At 41.7% G+C, this 21,146-nt stretch overlaps 2 protein-coding genes across 4 annotated transcripts; one reads left to right on the plus strand and one right to left on the minus strand.

Annotated features, from left to right (window-relative positions):
- Positions 1–808: 808 nt before the first annotated feature.
- Positions 809–13,037, minus strand: LIAS (lipoic acid synthetase). Of its 2 annotated transcripts, none has more exons than XM_077934381.1 (11): positions 12,903–13,037; positions 11,154–11,326; positions 10,911–11,004; positions 10,400–10,480; positions 8,389–8,545; positions 7,546–7,603; positions 7,303–7,431; positions 5,451–5,596; positions 4,182–4,252; positions 3,819–3,930; positions 809–1,279 (listed from the first exon to the last, which is right to left on the minus strand). In XM_077934381.1, the coding sequence occupies exons 2-11, from the start codon at positions 11,225–11,227 to the stop codon at positions 1,227–1,229; spliced, it is 975 nt and encodes a 324-aa protein (XP_077790507.1). In that variant the 5' UTR covers positions 11,228–11,326; positions 12,903–13,037; the 3' UTR covers positions 809–1,226. The 2 variants fall into 2 exon arrangements, with proteins under 2 accessions (XP_077790507.1, XP_028601087.2); XM_028745254.2 differs by having other exon boundaries at positions 12,783–12,940.
- RPL9 (ribosomal protein L9) lies at positions 12,968–21,028 on the plus strand. Of its 2 annotated transcripts, none has more exons than XM_028745257.2 (8): positions 12,968–13,063; positions 14,435–14,487; positions 14,619–14,734; positions 17,038–17,133; positions 17,359–17,491; positions 19,017–19,097; positions 19,518–19,638; positions 20,899–21,028. In XM_028745257.2, the coding sequence occupies exons 2-7, from the start codon at positions 14,442–14,444 to the stop codon at positions 19,622–19,624; spliced, it is 579 nt and encodes a 192-aa protein (XP_028601090.1). In that variant the 5' UTR covers positions 12,968–13,063; positions 14,435–14,441; the 3' UTR covers positions 19,625–19,638; positions 20,899–21,028. The 2 variants fall into 2 exon arrangements, with proteins under 2 accessions (XP_028601090.1, XP_028601089.1); XM_028745256.2 differs by having other exon boundaries at positions 13,040–13,094.
- The last annotated feature ends 118 nt before the right edge of the window (positions 21,029–21,146 follow it).

Below are 21,146 nucleotides of genomic sequence, written 5' to 3' on the forward strand. Positions count from 1 at the left end.
TTGGGTTTTAGTCCCAGCTGTGCAGTGCTTAATTTCTAACTGTTTATGTTTGGACAAAATTTCTAACTGTTTATGTTTGGACAAAATACTAAGATCAATTTTTCCTCCTCCGTAAGGGATAATTTCAATTTCCATAAAGTTCCATTCCCTTTTCTTGAAATTGATTAGTTGAGACTGACATAAGGTATATTTAATTAGAGAAACCAAGCCAACTTTTCTGAGTTTTCTTTTGTACATCCAGTGGAGGTCCTTCGCCTTTGCACTCAGCGTCTCATACAATTTGTGTGTGCGCAGAGTGATGGTGACATCATAAAGAAACACTCGTGTATGCATGCAGCATTTGAACAGTTCCATTTAAAATGAGTTTGCTCTTTGAGCAGGAGCTCTTTTGTGGAAAGTTTCATATTGCATTGCCTCTTCAACAACAAGTGCTGTGTAAAAGCTCCAGTAAATGCTGTGTGTGGTTCATATCCACATCTTGGAATTGCAACCTATTGCTGATAATGCTATCGCAAGCCCATGCTACACTGCTATCCCTATGTTCGCTAGCACACCTGCTGATGAGATCAAACTTTTCACAAAGCAATGTTTGAATAGTGAAACGCTAAGGGATGCTATCGATGCATGGTAAAATCCAGCCAGATTTAACCATATATCTGATGGTAAAGGACGTGCTCTCTCAATCAATATTGACAATTTTGACTGTGCCTCATAATGTTTGCACATTGGCTTGTAGAATTTTTTTTTTTAATTGAAATGACAAGAGTGTAAATATGGGTGCATACAAAGTTTGAAGAAATGCTGCACACTGTGTTCAGCTGTTTATTACTGGTATTATCTGCAAGATATTTAAAATATGCATCTAACTCTCTTAATTTTCCCAGTGGGTATATCTCATGGTGCTTCATATGTTAGAAAGCAGAGGTTTTCTAAGGTGGATCTGTACCACTTACTTAGAAAGAAGACCAACAAATCCCTTAGAACTTAATTTTGAATGTATATGTATAGGATTGCACTGTAAGCCATATAACACACATTAACATTTTTTAAACTACAGTAGAAGATAGCTGAGTTCAGAAACAACCTGAATAATTCATGGCTAAGTTTAAATGCTTGCAGGGGCAACGACAATAACAAAAGCATCTTGAATGTTCTTCCTTTATTTGTGATGCTGCCATCTGGAATCCATTAGAGTTGCAGAGTTCTCCCTGTGAACTTTTTACATTTCAGATGTCTTTCTTCTTCCTCTTCTGTACCAAATTCTTCAAGAAAAATTCGCCTGCACAGACAAAAAGAAAACATGCATCTATTTTAACAGAGTAGCAAGCATCTTGTGACTGTATTCTTTAGCCTGTGTTGTAGGAAAGAAACGAGCAGTAGCATCTACAGGAGGCAGCTGAAAATAATCCTTGCTGCCTATTACTCTCTTAGCACTGCAGGAATTAACCCTGTGTCAAACCGGGCAAGTCACATAAGCAAACTACCGTATTTTTCGCCCTATAGGACACACTTTTTCCCCTCCAAAAATGAAGGGGAAATGTGTGTGCGTCCTATGGGGCGAATGCAGGCTTTCGCTGAAGCCTGGAGAGTGAGAGGGGTCGGTGTGCACCGACCCCTCTCGCTCTTCAGGCTTCGCACAGCTCTCCGCAAGCCATGGGAGCCTGCGCCAGGCTCCCACGGCTTGCGGAGAGTTGGCTGCATGCTGAAGCTTGGGCGCGCTGAGCTCAGTGCGCCCAGGCTTCGCGCAGCTCTCCGAAAGGTGCGGGAGCCCGGCGCCGGGCTCCCACGGCTTGCGGAGAGTTGTCTGTTCTGGGGGCTGGGGTCGGGGGAAGCTCGGGCTTCCCCCGCCCCAGCCCCGCGCCTGGGGGGGAAATAAATTTTTTTTCTTTATTTCCCCCCCAAAAAACTAGGTGCGCCTTATGGGACGGTGCGTCCTATAGTGCGAAAAATACGGTATTTCCCCCAGCATAAATCATCTTGGTTCTTAAAAGGTTTTAAATGAGAAAGACTTGGAATGTTAGGCAGCAGAAAAAAACAAGAGGCTTTCTAAACCTTCTGATGATATTTAATCAGAGGTAAGTCACACCAGTGTCAATGTAATAGGATTGCTGCATTTAATGAATATTTCCTCTTGCTGATCGGCTTGGCAAAGGAGCCGCTTTTGGATCGGGAAATAGCAAACCTGGAAAACTTGCAGATGGTGGTTTCCCTGAAATTTTAACACTGAACACGCAAATGTAGGGAAATGCTAGCATCGTGGCAACTGTGCTGTTGATGGGGAGGGAGGTATTCAGTTGCTGTGCTACCCATAGACTGCTAGACTATTTTGGATGGCTGTGAAAAGGAATAGCACAATCCTTGTGTGGGTTATAGTTGTCAGGCATGGCTTCTCAGCATTTGTCACTCACAGATTTTGCACTGAACATTATATGTAACTCTGAGGACATAGATAAATCTCAGGAGCAGCACAAGACCTATGGGCTGCACATTATTGGGTGCTTCTGTAAATCATGGTACGGCCAGAAAGCAAATGATAAAAAAATGGACCTTGAACTGACACTTCTGTAAATCATAGAAGAGCCAGGAAGCAAATAAATTTTAAAAATTCTGGCCTTTAGCCGTTTTTGTTTTTTTGCCATGCTTTCTGCAGCAAGTTTGTTTGTTTAATTCACACCAGCAGATATAATCCCATGTTGAATGCAGTATGTACAACTTTAAAATAAAACTAAATTAGATCACTGTAGTTCACACTGCATATGAACTACTTGCTCTACTGCTTTTGCCGCCTAAAAGATTACAACTATGAAGATCTATATTTCAAGCTTCGTAAGTAATATTTCCCATCTAAGTTGTATAACACACTAAGACTATAATCAGTGTCAGAAGCAAGTCCCATTGAATACAGGTATTAGTTTAAAGGGAACTGTACTTAAGAGTTTGCATGTCACAACAAAAGCTGCAAGTTACCAATTTATATCTGAATTTTAGCTATGGCCACAATCTATTGTATCTTGCCTCTATCCTATTGCCATTTCTCCACTGGCATGAAGGAACATGATACAAAATGAAGAACGTGATGGACTGCACCCCAGGCAACTTGCAACACATGAGACAAAATGCCTAGGCCGATTATCTAACTATTATGGAACAAATAACATTTTCTATAGCCAAGTTACAGGGAACCAGGCAGAGGGCCTTCTCGGTAGTGGCGCCCGCCCTGTGGAACGCCCTCCCATCAGATGTCAAACAGAAAAATAACTACCAAACTTTTAGAAGACATCTAAAGGTAGCCCTGTTTAGGGAAGCTTTTAATGTTTAATAGATTATTGTATTTTAGTGTTTTGTTGGAAGCCGCCCTGAGTGGCTGGGGAAACCCAGCCAGATGGGCGGGGTATAAATAATAAATTATTATTATTATTCTATAAATCATGCCTGTCTAGCTAGACTTCAAAAGTAACATGATGGGCAATATTCAGTTGCACTAATGTTAAGGATTAGTGCTAGTGCAAGTGGATTCCACCCCAGTGCTCCACATCCAATTCTATGCCATCCCCAAATCTGTTCCAGAGGGTTGGGAGAACCCCGCCCGGAAAAGATTTAAAGGACGAGGGGAGAGAGACCTAGAGGGACAGAATGTTTTGTTGGGCAAGGAGAAATCCTTGGGCTGCACTCACAGAACATTTTGCTTAGTGTTACACTGAATAAAACCCAATGCCTGTACATATAAAGCTAAAGGTCTATTGCACTTGCTGATAAGGGGCAAGTTTAAACCAAAGTTTGCATAAATTTATATAGTTCAGCTAATCTAGCAATCTCACCTGCTTTGTAGGAGGAACGCACAAGAGGCCCACTCGCAGTGTAATGAAACCCAAGATCATTTCCTACGTTTTCCCAATGTTTAAATTTCTCAGGAGTAATATATTCTTCGACCTGGAAAGAAGAATACATTTTCATCATGATTCAGTCATTTCAAAATGCATATATTCCTAACCTTAACAAGCACAGAGTGCAACATCCACAACTAAATTGTACATGGATCTGTGTTCCAAAAGAAACTGAGGCTGACATAATTGCCTCACCTTAAGATTCCCGTCCCAGAAGGCATATCCCAAGTCACTTTCAGCCTTCAATCCAGAAAATGTGATATATTTTCAAACAATAAACTTCCAGTACAATTTTACCTTTAAATGTCGCTTTGTGGGTTGCATGTATTGTCCCAAGGTCAAACAGTCTACGTCAGCCTCACGTAATACTATAAAAATTAAACATATTATTTAGTGAATGACAGAAATATAGCATTGTTTATTCTTCTAAACCTCACTGGCGCCTGTTTTTAAGCAGCACATTTAATAGAGCAGATAAAGTATGTTTGTTGAAACTGCCAGGTTTAACTCCCTAAATGAGGAAGAAAAAAACCCTATCAAAAGTTAAGAAAGAGACCCAAAATGAAAACTCTTTTCAATCTCCAATCAGCTTGCCCCATATCTGAACTCAATATGCAGGAATGACTTTGCTTTAAGGAGTGAGCCTCAGAAATTGTGCATGGACAGCTTAGCATATGGCTATTGGAATAACATGCTCCAACACTCAGCTATGGTCCCTACACAGCTTACAGTCATAGGAAAAAGAAAGTGCACTCTCTTTGTTGCAATGGCCCAGTCAAAATCCAGACCTCAATCCAATTGAAATGCTGTTTATAAACAAATGCCAGCAAACCTCAATGAACTGAAGCAACGTTGTAAAGAAGAGGGGACCAAAATTCCTACACAACGATGAGAGAGGTGGATAAAGTCCTACAGAAAACAATTACTTCATGTTATTGAATCATAAGGTGTATTTAGTTTTTCACAGAAAACTTTTCCATTTTGGTTTTATTTCTGTTAAACAAATCACAACACAGTGTAATATGTCATGTGTTCTTCATCTGAGGTTGTATTTACCTAATTTTAAGACCTACTAAAGAACAGGTGAAGGGACGCGGGTGGCTCTGTGGGTTAAACCACAGAGCCTAGGACTTGCCGAACAGAAGGTCGGCGGTTCGAATCCCCGCGACGGGGTGAGCTCCTGTTGCTCGGTCCCTGCTCCTGCCAACCTAGCAGTTCGAAAGCATGTCAAAGTGCAAGTAGATAAACAGGTACCGCTCTGGCGGGAAGGTAAATGGCATTTCCATGCGCTGCTCTGGTTCGCCAGAAGCGGCTTAGTCATGCTGGCCACATGACCAGGAAGCTGTACGCCAGCTCCCTCGGCCTATAGAGCGAGATGAGCACTGCAACCCCAGAGTCGGCCATGACTGGATCTAATGGTCACCGTCAGGGGTCCCTTTACCTTTACGGAACAGGTGATTGTTGTTATGTCTTCATATGTAAAACTACCGAATTCAAAGAGGGTGCACTTTCTTTTTCCTTGAATCTGTGAATCATGGCCTCTACCCCCACAAAATCCTGACTTACATTTCAATGTGTTGTATATTTGTTCATCTGTTTCACCAAGACCAAGCATGATGGATGTTTTGGAAATTACATCAGGCTGAACTTTCTTAGCATGCTTCAAAACACTGAGGGACTGGTCGAAGTTTGCGCGAGGATCCCGAACTTTTCTTTAAGAAAAAAAAATAGTAAAGAATAATTTAGCATAACAAGAATGGATCTTGTCATACCTCTGAAAAATCTTCTGCAGAACCCACTGGATTAGATGAGTCAAACTTAGGAAGAATACACAGATCAAGAATACCTTCTCAAACATTTAATTGAAAACTCATTCACCGTAACTAGATTGAAAGGGTTACAGGAATTTGGCAATGCCCATCACAACAACAACAAAAACTAGCCTTATCAGGGAATGAAAGATGGTCAGATACTGTATTGTCATAGTTCCAGAATCTGCCTTTCATAACTGCTTCCAAAGTTTTTTGTTTGTGTGTACACACAATTTTTCTTCTATCTTTATAACATTACCTTCAATGTGTATCAGGCTGAAGAACATCACCCTTGCTCTGAGAAAAATATTCAAAAGAATGACAGAGAGAACAACACTCTCTATGCTGGGTGATATCCTCATTTAATCAAAATGGGGCAACTATTGCAAGTTATTTTTTTTTCACCTGCATAAGCAGACAGATGTCTTGGTATGAATGACTAGTACATGTGATCGGATTTATGACAAGCCTATGAACAGCAAAACAGAAATCTAGGAGACAATTCTCAAGCCACTTAAATATTTGGCTTTTACAAAAGGCATTCATTGTGCTGACGGTCCTAAAAGTAACTTCCAGGGATCAATCCTTCATGGAATATGTAAAATATGGAATGTCAGTTTGGGGTAAAACACCTCCAGTTTAATCACTACCACTGGAGTTTGCTTTCATTTGATGGCAAAGCATACATTTATTATGACCAGTAAACAGCTAGAGTATAGAGAAGCTCATTCTGATAAAATCTGAGAACTGTAGTTATACGAAGCAAAAAGAGGTTCTTAAACATGTCTAAACAACACAGTACAGCTGCAGTGACACTAAGGATGCAGAATAAGTCTTCTGGGCATGAACCATTCTGTGGGACCCACTGTGAACAGAAGACAAAAGCAGATTCACTACTTACCATATTTTTCGCTCCATAAGACACACTTTTTTCCTCCTAAAAGGTAAGGGGAAATGTGTGTGCATCTTATGGAGCGAACGGTGCTGCGCCTCTTCAGTGAAGCGGGAGGAGAAATGGAAGGGGCTCCGTTTCTCCTCCCTCTTCGCTGGATAGGTGCTGCGCAGAGAGGGCCACCGTAACCTCACTGGGTTGTTGTGAGGTTGTTGTGTGATAGGCCTTGCTTAGCCCCCTGAGCAACTTGACGAACAGACAAGAGAACATTATTCTTGTTTTCCCTCTTCAGACAGTCTTGGATTCCATCACTGCCCAAACCATGTGCCTCTGTCTCTCCAAATGGCCAGATGATCCAATTTTTTTTCGGGGGCTTTCTGTGAGAGAATGAAATCCAAGCACTAATGCCTGTTAAAATGCTTCTACTGTTCACTTGCAAAATCAAGCTTTTGAAAAGAGGCTCTACAGAAATAAAAGATTCAGAATATTTTTTTCTTGTTTTCCTCCTCTAAAAACTATGTGCGTCTTATGGTCGGGTGCACCTTATAGAGCAAAAAATACGGTAGTTTTCAACAAGCAGAAAATGGCTTAGCACTAATGCAGGCAGACTGCCAGTCCCTCCTAATAGCATCTTCATGGAACCATCTCTTAAATTGAAATAGACTGCTCTCACAAATCTTGTTTTACTTTATCAGTATATATCACCTTTCATCACCTCTGCAATTCTGGAACTGTTTCCACATTGTGAGCATAGACATCGAGCCCTGACAGAGCAACTGTCTCCACAGCTTTCAGGTCCCCTCTGAAATCAGGAGTTAAACATTCCACAAGAATTTTGGGATTCCTGAGACACGAGGGTTGGAAAAAACAAAACAAAAGTGCAGAGTGGTCAGTTGAAAGCTGCATTAACCTTGCCCCAAAAGCAATCCATTTAGTTTTTCTAATATTCACTCCTTACCTTTCTTTTAAGTGCGATACGGTCTTTGCAAAGTGTGCTGCTCCACCATCTGAAACATCTAATAATAGAAAACGGCAGTTATTTTACAGGAAGAACAAATACCATATTTTTTGCACCATAACACTCACTTTTTTCCTCCTAAAAAGTAAGGGGAAATGTCTGTGCGTGTTATGGAGGGAATGCCTACGGGTGGCATGCCTACAGATTTTCCTCCTCTAAAAACTACGTGCATGTTATGGTCGGGTGCGTGTTATAGAGCGAAAAATACGGTACCTACTTTTACATAGCTATAGTGGCGTCGAGGACCATTTGTGTAAATTTAATGCCTGCAAATATTAACTATTGAAGTAGAGAACAGCGATCTGCACAGCTTACAAATACCTTAGATGAGATTTCTGCATACAGAATAACTGTATTTGCTTTTGAGGGAGGAGTCTTTTTTTGTAAATAATTTTTATTTGACCTTAAGAAGATATAAACATATAACAAAAGGAATTAAAAACCCATATAAAGAAATTACTCTGAATCTCGGGACACCCCCATCCCCTCCATGGGTCCTAATGACAATGTTTACAACTGCATATCAATTTGTTATCTGCATTTTTTATCCATCTAAATTGTCCATATTGTTGTTACTTTACAAATGTGGTTAAAATCCTGCTAATGGACTCCTAATTATATTATAAATTTTTCCCATTCTTTTTTGAAGTCCTCTTGGTTTCCGAGCTTCCCAGTTAATTTTGCCATTTCAGCATAGTCCATCAACTTGGTTTGCCATTCTTCCTTGGTTGGAATCAGCATAACTGTATTTTCAAAAGGAGTCAAAATTAGAAAGTTACTTACCATCTCTGTCCACGGAGGTCAATACAACATAATCCAGCCCCCATTCAGCAATTGCATTCGCTGTGTTATATGGCTCTTCGGGATCTAATGGAGGGGGACTTCTTGCTGTCTTCACTGAGCAAAAGAGACAGCCTCTTGTACAAGTGTCCCCCATCAGCTGAAACAGGAAACAATTGTTTTTAAAAAATAATAATACTTCAAGAACCTTCTATAACGAATATTAAAAGAATCTCAACAGCTCAGCCAGCAGATGAGAAAGAAATTATTATATAGTCCGGAACTACCCTGAGCCCGGCTTCGGCTGGGGAGGGCGGGATATAAATAAAATTTATTATTATTATTACTCTGAGTAACATATGATACATGGAGCCTGAGACCCACATAACCTCTTGTTTCCTAGAATGGCTAAGTACAAGCAATGCCATGAGACAACAGCCTGGTGAGTGCATCTTTTTAAAACCACAGTTCAAATTAAACTCATTTAACTCAATTTTACAAATTTAACTCAATGTGAATGAACAACATTCTAGCTCCCTCCTCCCCTTCCCCCTCCTTAAGTGTGCCAAGGAAGACACAAGCCAGAGCCTGGCTTGTCTATACATGCATAATTCTGTCCCCCCCCCTCTCCTAACAAACCACAATGGTATATCAAGGTTTTCTTGTGACTGCAAGCTCGCCTCTGGTTTGTTTCCTCCTCGACGGAGGAGAAAGGGGAGGAGTAACTCATTGTTTTAGCTATGGTTTAGTATTATCTGCTCTCTGAGCACAGACGAAAACAGCAGGAAATTCCCCCAATTTTCATATTAATAGCTTGACACCAATAAGGGCAGGCAGGAAGAGGATATAAAATCATCTGCACGTTTAAGAATTCCCATCTTGTCCCCTAGATGGGCAACACTGAATGACATTTACTGTGAAATGGTCCTTGCAGCCAGTTCTTATATTAACACAGCAGAAGGGCTGCAGCAGTCAAGTAATTGCACACAGTACCAGTAACTGATTTAAATAGAAAGATCACGTTGTAGGTAAACTGGTTACTCCCCATGCCAGCACCACACCACCCTGGGACCACATATTATGGGGTGCAGCCATGCTATATGCACCTCTCCGTGTGGTCTGCTTGCTGGAATACCATGAGATGAGACTCCGCAGGAGCAACCCAGTCAGATGGGTGGCATATAAATAAAATCATCATCATTTTCCAGATAATGTACAAGGCATCCTTAAGAGCCCTGGTTGCACGACTGCTTTCTAGAATGACAAAAGCAAAGACATGCAGTCCCTCTCACTCCATTCCCTTTATTCTCTGCAAATACCTCTGAGTAATACAGAAATGGAGGCAGTGAGAGATTTTACTTTCTTGGGCTCCATGATCACTGCAGATGGTGACAGGACGCCTGCTTCTTGGGAGAAAAGCAATGACAAACCTAGACAGCATCTTAAAAAGCAGAGACATCACCTTGCCAACAAAGGTCCGTATAGTTAAAGCCATGGTTTTCCCAGTAGTGATGTATGGAAGTGAGAGCTGGACCATAAAAAAGGCTGATCGCCGAAGAATTGATCACCTTTCGAATTATGGTGCTGGAGGAAACTCTTGAGAGTCCCATGGACTGCAAGAAGATCAAACCTCTCCATTCTTAAGGAAATCAGCCCTGAGTGCTCACTGGAAGGACAGATCCTGAAGCTGAGGCTCCAATACTTTGGCCACCTCATGAGAAGAGAAGACTCCCTGGAAAAGACCCTGATGCTGGGAAAGATGGAGGGCACAAGGAGAAGGGGACTACAGAGGACGAGATGGTTGGACAGTGTTCTCGAAGCTACCAGCATGAGTTTGACCAAACTGCGGGAGGCAGTGGAAGACAGGAGTGCCTGGCATGCTCTGGTCCATGGGGTCATGAAGAGTCAGACACGACTAAACGACTAAACAACAACAACAATACACAAGACAAATATGGGACAATTTTGATGTGCTGTTTCCAATAAGACCATCAGTTGTCAGTGGTCAGCTTACCATTATAGTCGCTGTAGCAGTAGCATATTTGCCCCCTCCCCAACACTCTCCGATGTTTGGACAACGCGCTTCCTCACACACCTACAGGCAATGAAATAGTTATTAACACTGTGAGAAGGACATAAAGTGCATTGGCTACAAGGAGTCTCACCACTGTAAAGCTAATGATGAGGTAAGTACTACTGTTACAATGAAAATTATTTCACATGGCAATACCCAATGAGGGTATTGCATGTTGGTACAACCCTGGTCTGCTCTCAAGCTGTTCAGGGAGGGTTTCAATGACAAAGAAAACAATGTGATAACTACTCCAGTGCAAGCTGCTATTGTAACTCTCTGGAAACAAAAGAAAAGTCATAAACACAACAGCTGGGCTCTAAACCTACGGAAGCAAGTCCACTGCAAAGGAATTTACTTTTAACTAAGTGTGCCTATGATGGGAACTTTAACTGCATAAACAACACTCAACAACACAGTAAATCATCTAGTACAATACAGGCATTAGAATTACCGTGTGGAGATTTAAATTTCTCAACGAATTCTTCAATTTGTTATAATTTTTTCCAATTGGAATCTCAGTTTTCAGCCATGGAGGAAGTCGCAGCCTATAAAAAAACCAAAAGCCGTACTTATTTTGCTTTAGCAGGTAATGTTTGTAAGTCTGAGAAATTAACTGACTTTCCACACAGCTGACCTATTTTGTAAACACATCGTTCTACTCATTCTAATGAGGTAATTAAGTTGCTTTAAATACCTTTCTCCTTTCTGACGCTTTAATTCGCCTTTATAGTCTGCCCACTTTGTTTTGTCTGAAAGTTCTCCAGACATAAAGTCTTGCAAATCAGGTCCATTTTGCAAAAGTCCCTTCTGCTCCTCTGGCAATGAGCTTGATGCTCTCCACTGTTTGTGCCGATTGCTTTCACAGGTCTAGGAAAAAGCATATGCACTTTTATTTCCAAATAACACATTTCCAAATAATTTATTAATTTTTTAAATCAAAAGTTACAACACAGCTTTGTCCCCTGCTATATTTGTGCACTTATTTCCAACTAATGAGGTATAAAAGCTTTATCCAGAAGCTGGAATTTGTAGATCATGGGTTGGAAGGGATCACAAGGGTCATCTAGTCCAACCCACTCACTGTGAAAAGTGAGATTACAGGGAACCTGGCAGAGGGCCTTCTTGGTGGCGGCGTCCGCCTTGTGGAACGCCCTCCCACCAGATGTCAAGGAAATGAACAACTATCTGACTTTTAGAAGACATCTGAAGGGAGCCCTGTTTAAGGAAGTTTTTTAAAAAAAAATAATAATTATTGGTTTTTCCATGTATAGATCCTCTAACAATATTCTCTAACAATTTTCCATATTCCCCCCTCACCTGGACTTCCCTCATATTCCCATTTTGTTTTATTTCCAAATTACTCACCCTCCGTGTTGTTTCTCAAAATTTTCCCAATACATATAGTCTTACTTTTTGTTATATACAATTGTTTTTGTTTATTCAAACCCTGCCAGTGAGTCCAATTCTTTATGATGTCTCTTCATATATGTTGTAAATGATTCCCATTCTCTTTTAAAATCTTTGTTATCCTTTTCATGTAATTTATCTGTTAATTTTGCCAGTTCTGCATATTCCATAAGTTTCCCTTGCCATTGTTCTTTTGTTGGTATTTCACTGAAGGCAGCCCTGTTTAGGGAAGCTTTCAGTTTAATAGGTCATTGTATTTTAGTGTTTTGTTGGAAGCCGCCCAGAGTGGCTGGGGAAACCCAGCCAGATGGGCGGGGTAGAAATAATAAATTATTATTGTTGTTGTTGTTGTTGTTGCTGTTATTTCTTCTGTCTTCCAAGCTTGTGCTAATATAATTCTTGCCGCTGTTGTTGCATACATAATTTCCATTTTTCTTTTTTTAAATCTTGATCTAGAATTCCTAGGAGGAATGCTTCTGGTTTCTTGGGAAGCTTTTAATGTTTGATGTTTTATTGTGTTTTTAGTGTTTTGTTGGGAGCCGCCCAGCGTGGCTGCGGAAACCTAGCCAGATGAGCGGGGTATAAATTATTATTATTATTATTATTATTATTATTATTATTATTATTATTAAGACCAGGGTTCGAATCCCCACTCGGCGGTGAAGCTCGCTGGGGGCGACCTTGCGGGCCAATGACTAATCGCTCCTTCGCCTAGCCTACCTCGCAGGGTTGATGTGCGAGGAGGGGAACCACGCAAACCGCCTTCCGCTCCTGGGGGGGGGTGTTAAAAGTGGCCTATAAATGCCATTAGCAAGTAAATAAATGATAATATTGGGGGCAGGGATTCTCCCAGAGGGAAGGTACCAGGGAAAAGGGCTACACACAAGCCTATCCCTCCTCCCCCCCATATGCTCACCAGCCTCCCCAGTGACGTCAGCCTCCTCAGGTTCTCCCGGGGGAAGCCTAGGTGGAGCAGAGCCATGTCGTCTCGACCCCGACTCCTTCCTCAGGCTCGATGTACTCGGCGCTCGCCTACCTTCCCCTTTCCTCCTGCCGTTTGGGCTCGGAGACGATTGCTGTCGCCTTCCGGCGCCTTGACGCCCCACCCCGCGGAACGCGCTGGCGTCACGCCGCACGGGGTTCAAGACCGTGGTGACGTACGACGCTCTTCCTTTCCTCCTCTCCGCGAACAAGGAGGTGAGGCCCGGCTTTCTTTTTTCCTGGCGAGGTGAGGGGCGGTATCCGGTTCCATCCGGGGCGCCGCGGCTGCCTCTTGCCCCGAGCGCCCCGCGGAGGCCGCGGGCAGGGCTCAGAGAATGAAACGGGCGTCGCTCCGAGGTTGGGTTCGGCGGGGGCTCCTGAGAGGGAGGCCTAGAAGCAGCCGCCCCCCCTTCCCCTCAACGGCTTTGGTCTCTCTCGCGCGCCCCGGCTTCGTGTGCGCCTGCGTAAACTGATGCCGGGTGAAGCGGGGGGGGGGTCCTCGTTTTTACGGCGCGCCCCTAAGAAGGCTGCTTTCGTGGCAGAGATTATTTCAGCGCAAAATTGCACGGCTGCTTTCTCAACCTTGCTTTTTATGTTGGATTACAAGTCCCGTCACGCTTCTCCACTGGCTGTGCTGGCTGGGAATTATGGGAGTTGTAGTTCAACGAGGTCTAGGGACCCAAGGCCAAGAAAGGCTGCAGGCTCTCTGCTTCAGCAGCGTTACTTTAAGGTTTCCCAGAGCTGAAAGTGCCGGTTTTGCTTCCTGCCTTCTGCAATAATATATAGTGGGGTTTTTTTGTCATGCCAGGGAGTTCTCGCTAGGCCTAGGAAAAGTTTAAGCCAGGGTGGCTGTCTGAATGTTGCTGCACTTCTCATTATTATCTCTTGCCATTGGACATGCTAGTAACATCTGGAGTGCCACAGCTTAGCCACCCCTGGTATAAGCACTGTGTGAAGAGGAGCATGCTTTTTATATGGCCTTTGAGATTGGTAATAGGAGTGGGAAGTGATGGTGGCAGGGGGAAGTATTGGTTAAAGCAGAACTTTCCAAGCACTGTCTTAACAAATTAGTGTGTTAGCTGCAGTGTGTTGGTGTGTCGCACGAACGCTCCCTGCACTCATTCCAGCGATGGAAAGGGGTTGGCTTAACCTCCAGTTTGCTAGTAAAACTGAATTACATTGTCACAAAATGATGCATGTCTAAAAAGTGTGAAACCAGCGTGAAAAGTTTGGAAAGCTCTGGGTTAAATCTTTTGCGGGGCCAATGCAGTTGATCATAATAGTTTTAGTAATATTTCTCCGTTTTGGGGGTGCTCTGTGGCAGTTTGTTTCCTGGGGTAAAATTCTAAAAGAACCTAAACAACTTCAATCCAAAGCTCAACAACTTCGGGGTAAAAATCCTAACAACTTTGGTTGGCCCTCACAGCCTTTCACTTCATCAAATTTGTCCCTCTTTGAAAAAAGTTTGGACACCACTGATCTAAATTGATGTTAAAGCCACAACACAAGGGTGTTGCAAAGGGTGTGGTCCAGGTGATATCAGTATCATGTTAAACCTGAAGTTTTTCATTTTGCTTTTCCTGTTAGATTTAAAATGAAGACCATTCTCAGTAACCAGACGGTCGACATCCCAGAAAAAGGTATGTGCATCCACTTGGATGTTTTTACTTTTGGTACTGCCTCACACCCCCCCCAATACCCCAAAATCTTTAATGTTCTTATCACTTGAAGTTGCTGTATGTTGTGCTAATGTTTAATTATCTTCATCCAGTCGAGGTTCGTTTGAAGGGACGGACAGTTATTGTCAAGGGCCCCAGAGGAACCCTGCGAAGGGACTTTAATCATATCAATGTGGAACTCTCTCTCTTGGGAAAGAAACGCAAGAAGGTGAGCAATTTGTGGGTATTGTGAGCGGTACTGTATATCATGTTTCTGCTGACAAGGGAAGCTGTTGGCCCTCTGCAATGTTTTCAGATTCCATGTTAGCTTTGTATTCTCAGTAATGGTTGCTGGGTTCTATGGCTAGAATTTCACGTTTGCTGGTAGATGTGTCAGTTTGTGAAGCACTGCACCAAGGGGGCAGTTGGCTGTGGAAAACCAGTAGGTGGGAGGAGGGACTTAATCCTTTCCTTTCCAATTTTTTTCTTTACAAACTTCATCTCCGAGCTGCTTTTCTTTGGGAGAGTTGCACAGGGAAAGTGGCAGGCAGAAAGGCTTAGTATCTGTTTACTGTTTTTCAGTGCTTTGGAGCAGACCTGTGTACTGTAAAACATGTAATCTTAACTTTTTGAAAGTGAAACATGCACTTATTTAAGATCCATATGTACTTATTTACAGAGGTTTCTAAGCAGTTTATGGAGACAAAGGGTACTTTTGGGTGTTTTTTTCTGATAAATGAACCTCTTGCATATGATGTTTCAAGTGTGAGATTTCCAGAGGACGTTGTTGCATCCTACAGCACAGCCAGTTAGTCTGCAAGAAAAATGAGTCCCCCGTTTTTTGTTTCAGGTGCAAAAATGCTTGTGGCTGATTCATGTTAAAATAAACTATGATGATAGGCAGTGGACTAGATCAAGACATTTGGTGCTATTAGAGCTATTAATAAATTGAAGCAATACTAACACATGCCAACTGGTTCCCAATCTCTGTGAATTGTTGTGTTTTAATTAAGAATAATTTGGAGCCGTGAGTTAGCCTTTCTTCTATTAGCAAATGTCAAAGGTATTTTGTCTTTGGTTTATTGTTCACTGAATTTTAGTTTTCATTGTAATTAACAGGACATGGCTCTTGGCAGTGAATACGCACCATTCACTTTTCAGAATGTTAAAATATTTGTGTATTACTCCCATTATATGGGAGGCAAAGTGTACTGACAGTAGTCCACTTGTACTCCAAATGTGAGTCCCGACATAGCCAAAACAGTAGCTCCATACACGAGAGGGACCTATGGCAGCAACTCCAAAGTTTGCAGTACAGTTGTACCTTGGAAGTCGAACGGAATCCATTCCGGAAGTCCATTTGAACATTCGGACACCAAAGTGCAGCTTCTGATTGGCTGCAGAAAGCTCCTGCAGCCAATCAGAAGCCCCATCGGACGTTCAGCTTCCAAAAATAGTTTGCAAACTGTAACCGTCACTTCCGGGTTTGTGACGTTAGGGAACAGCTGTTCGAAAACCAAGGTACGACTAGTTTTCTATGGGGGGGGGGAGCCTCAGAGGCTGGGTACCAATGAGGATCCAGTGGTCAAAGAGGCACTTACTGCATGTGCTGTAGAGGGAAATGAGGGGCAGGTGGAGCTCATCAACCTAGGAAGGTACCTATCTAGGAGAAGGAACAGCCTGGCCCTTAACCTCCACTGTCTTGCGGCTTTCATGAGAATGGTTTCAGGAGTGAAAACAACGTGAGAAGCAGCAGTTACGAGTTACTGCTCTCCACAGCCACAACAAGCACTGTGATTCTCCAGTGGTTTGACTTCACCCCTGTAGGTACACTCCATTGCCTCTTGAGACATACAGATGCCAACAACAACAGTTAGGGAAAAAGGTGGCGGCGGTGGAAATTTAATATTCTAGAAAGACTATATCACTGTTAGTCTAGAATCCTGAACAGGAGCACTCCACACTGCAATATTTTGTATAGCTGACTACACAGTTGAATAAAGACAGTCATTGAGGCTTGCTGCTCTCTATAAAAAAATTTAAAGAAACTCTGAACTAGTTCACATAAGATGTGTTCTCCACGTAATTAGTCCTGACCATCCCTGGGCATTCATTCCTACAGATACTATAATGTGTGAACCGAGTAATTACATTAAAATACAAAATACAGCTGCTGTTAAAGTGCTGGGTGTTGCATCAGATGAAGGTAATTATATGAAGCAGTTAATGTCTTGTGTGAACTTGGCCTCAGTTTCTCTAAAGTAGTAGCACTTCCTTTAAAACCGTATGTGTGTGTTGCTGATACAAGAAACACATGTAGCAATGTTGACTTGGCAGTTGAGGATAGCAGTACTACTTGATCATTTGATAAATACCAGTCTATAGAAATTGGAAATAATCATATTTGCTGGTGTGGAAATTCATTAATCTAATAAAACTTAATTCTTGTAATGTTTACATGGAAAACTTGTTTTATACTTGGAAATGAGCAGCCTGTTTTTATACACTTCGTTGTTTTTTTCATTTCCGTAGCTGCGTGTTGACAAATGGTGGGGTAACAGAAAGGAGCTGGCAACAGTCCGCACAATTTGCAGTCACGTGCAAAATATGATCAAGGGTGTCACATTGGTAAGTTTCCAGTGGGAATTTGCTATTAAGTGTTGATATTGCCAACTTCATCTTTGCAGCTACACTACAGAGTGGCTGGGGAAATCCAGCCAGATGGGCGGGGTATAAATAAGTTGTTGTTGTTGTTTATTAACATACTATTTGTAGCATAAAGTGCTTTAAGAGTCAGTTTGGACAAAAGTTTCTCCTTTCCCCCTGTTTGATTTTAAATGTGTATGATTCCAGGGCTTTCGTTACAAGATGAGGTCAGTGTACGCTCACTTCCCCATCAATGTGGTTATCCAGGAGAATGGCTCACTTGTGGAAATCCGTAACTTTCTTGGGGAGAAGTACATCCGTCGGGTGCGCATGAGGCCAGGTAAGGAGCTAGTTACTGTGGCAATATCTGTTACCAAGATTGATATAAGAATTGGGGGGGGGGGTAGTCACACCTATGCTTCAGATGAATCCTATAATGTCTGAAAACCTGTATTTTTCCAAGCAAGTTGTTTGTACCATATGATAACTGGGGGAAAAGCTTGCAGAATCGGATACTTGTCTTTTGGAGTTCTGCCTTGCTCTGGATTACCTCCATTTTTCAAGTTTAAAGTATTTTGAAAATGCAAAATTAATATGCACTAATCTGTAAAACATAATTGTGATAATGTGCCCCCATTAAATTTCTGTAATGAGAAAACCTCCAAGCACTGGTTTCATTCCTGCTACAGAAGCACAGATTAATGGGCATGTATTACAATAATTCTGTGTCTTGCATGTCATGTGACTTCAGGAACAAAGATACAGAAAACGCCTTTTCCCCTGCTACTGATGTAGGAACTTAATGTCCCAGTAGGCTAGTTAAGATGGTATTTTAAGTTTGGGAGTTTTATGATGGAGTATGGACAAATTAAAGTACCTTTTTTTAAATAAATGATTTTTTAAAAAAAAAATTCATTAATAACACTCCAATGGATACAATACAAAATATTGCCACATCATAATACAAATAATAAAGCCAATTATACATTCCAAATTATATATTTTAGGTGACTCCCCATGTTCTGGCTGACGGGAGAAAAATTTTATTCCTTGTTCCTGTTTCTCCTCTTGTTTATTCCCCATATACCAGTTCCGATCTTAATCCTTTATCTTATTTTAGCAGCCACTGGTGTGAGACTTTGAGTCATATTTAACAGATCTGTACGTGTATCAGCATGCAAGAGGGATTTTTATCCTATCGTTTTTGTCCTTCCTGTTGTTGTCCACCAATTGCATTGGGCAGAACCCCATCAGCAATGAGTGCCCACTTCCCTCAGGCCTGTTGGTCTTAGTACTGTGCTATGTGCGTACAGGATACAATTTATGCTGGTGGCGCTGTGGTCTAAACCACTCAGCCTTTTGGGCTTGCCGATCAGAAGGTCAGCGGTTCGAATCCCCGTGACGGGGTGAGTGTCTGTTACTCTGCCGCAGCTCTTGCCAACCTAGCAGTATGAAAGCACGCCAGTGCAAGTAGATAAATAGGTACCGCTGCGGAAGCAAGGTAAACGGCGTTTCCATGTGCTCTGGTTTCCCTCATGGTGTTCTGTTGCTTCTGAAGCAGTTTGTCCTACTGGCCACATGACCCGGAAAGCTGTCTGTGGACAAACACTGTCTCCCTTGGCTTGAAAGCAAGATGAGCGCAGCAACCCCATAGTCACCTTTGAGTGGACCTAACCGCCCAGGGGTCCTTTACCTTTTACCTTTTTTTACAGTTTATTATAGTAAGGGATCATGGCTAGATAGCTGAGATATTCAGATAAGTATGCAAATGTATGTGTTCTATTTTTTAAAAAATGGTGGACTTGTATGAGAAGGATAAATTTCTTTGATTGGAGAAATGTGTGCTTTTTTAAACATTTTTAAAGGGGTCAACTGTGCAGTATCGCAAGCCCAGAAGGATGAGCTGATCCTTGAAGGAAACGACATTGAATTGGTATCAAACTCTGGTATGTCAGTTAATGATTGTATTGTGGAAATAATGGTTTTACTTTGATATGGTCCATAAAGATGCAACATCTGCCATTTAGTTCAGCTTGCGTTGTCTGTATACTACTAAAACATTGGAAAACTTATTTTAAATAATGTCTAAAGTTAAAAGAGAAGCTTATTTTGTTGCAGTGTGTTTAGTTAAACTAAACAAGGTTAGTTGTTTTGTCTTCCATAGTCTGTTGCTATTGATTCTCCAGCAACAAATAGGAACAAGTGTTGCTAATGGGACATTGACTTGACAATGAAACTACCTAGCTTGATTTGAAGTTAGCAGTATCTGTCCCGGTTCTTGTTGAATTGGCTTGTTTGATTAAATTGGGAAAATATGATTGCTTTGTTAAGCCAGTCTTGCTTAAATTATCCTCTTTTTGTTACAGCTGCCTTGATTCAGCAGGCCACCACAGTCAAGAATAAAGATATCAGGAAATTTTTGGATGGTATCTATGTCTCTGAGAAGGGAACAGTACAACAGGCAGATGAATAAAGCTCTATAAATAGGTTTGTGTTCTTTTCACATTTCACAGATGGTGTATTCTATAAAGCAGTGTTTTTCAACCACTGTTCCGCGGCACACTAGTGTGCCGCGAGATGTTGCCTGGTGTGCCGTGGGAAAATTGAAAAATTCGAAAGATTAAAAAAAAATGTCAAATTTTCGCCCACTAGGCGGGCGCCGGACTGTGTCCACCCTATTTTCCATCCGTCCTGGGTGGGGATCAGATCGGATGGGATCGGATGAGAGCAGACAGGCGGTCCGCTCTCATCCGATTCCCCATAGAGAGCAGCGGGGCTCTGACATCTCCCTCTCCGGACACAGTGGTGGTGTGCCTCGTGATTTTTTTCATGAGACAAGTGTGCCTTTGCCCAAAAAAGGTTGAAAAACACTGCTGTAAAGGACCAAGTTTTACCATATAGGCTGGAGGGTGAAATCTTATTTGGAAGATGATTTTTGGTATCCAAAATATCACAGAGGTTTCTATGCAGCAGAAATCCCTGGTTGAAATCTTATCTTGACCACACTGGGTTACACTGTAAGACTAGCTTGGAATCTTAAAAGGAGCATATCTATTTTCTTTCTTTGCAGTGGAAGCCATTTGTATTCATAGTGCATTCCCAGTTCCTTGAATGCAAACTGCTTTCTCTGCAGAGCACAGGAAATGCTCCAATCTTAGGAGCAGGTTCCCCTCTGTAGAGACTCACTGCACCAGCCGAATCCAGGTCTCTGCTCCAACTAAGAGAAGCCAGCATAGCAGTTGCTGCACCATGTGGCTTGTAATAGGAAGAGCACAGAGTCTTCCAGCTTTGGATCATGCTTCCTGATCCAAACCTGAGTAAAACCTAAGTAACTTCGTAGACTTGAATTGTCTTTCTGAACACCAGAAAGAATAATAAATTGTGGTTTTTTAAAAATAATAATAATGCTGCGTTTCTTCTGCAAAAGCATTACTCATGGTAGCTTGCAATGTATAAAATTAAATTTTCATAAAACCAATGATAAACAACTAAACAGGGAGAACAGGTGTTAGGGGTCTAGTGGTTCAAAATCTTAGGCTGCAGACTTGGATGATTTCTGCTTCTTATTTGCGTGTCACATGAATTCTTGATGATTATTCTCAATATTCTCCCATTATTGGAACGTGTAGTAACTTTAAACCATATTTCTCATGTTATTTTGTAGGTGCTTAAAAGGGGATTGCAGTTGTAAAATGTTATTTAAAGCTTTAGTTGTTTTTAATAATCCAATCTGTTTCATTGTTTCAGATCCTAAATTGACAACCAGGGCACAAAGGAGTATGGCATGCAGCAAGCCTTCAATTCACATCAGGAGTTGGCTGTACGAACCAAACAGTTTGACATTGTTTGGAGAAAAATTAAACAATATATTTCAATATTTTATGTTTTGTCATTGAGCTTTCAGCCATTCTAACATTTTGGTTTCCGGCATAAGCATTAAATAGCTTATTAATTAAATATATTATATATTACAGTGGTACCTCACGCTAACCCAG

This window comes from Podarcis muralis, chromosome 9 (assembly GCF_964188315.1).
Source record: "Podarcis muralis chromosome 9, rPodMur119.hap1.1, whole genome shotgun sequence".
Taxonomy (NCBI): domain Eukaryota; kingdom Metazoa; phylum Chordata; class Lepidosauria; order Squamata; family Lacertidae; genus Podarcis; species Podarcis muralis.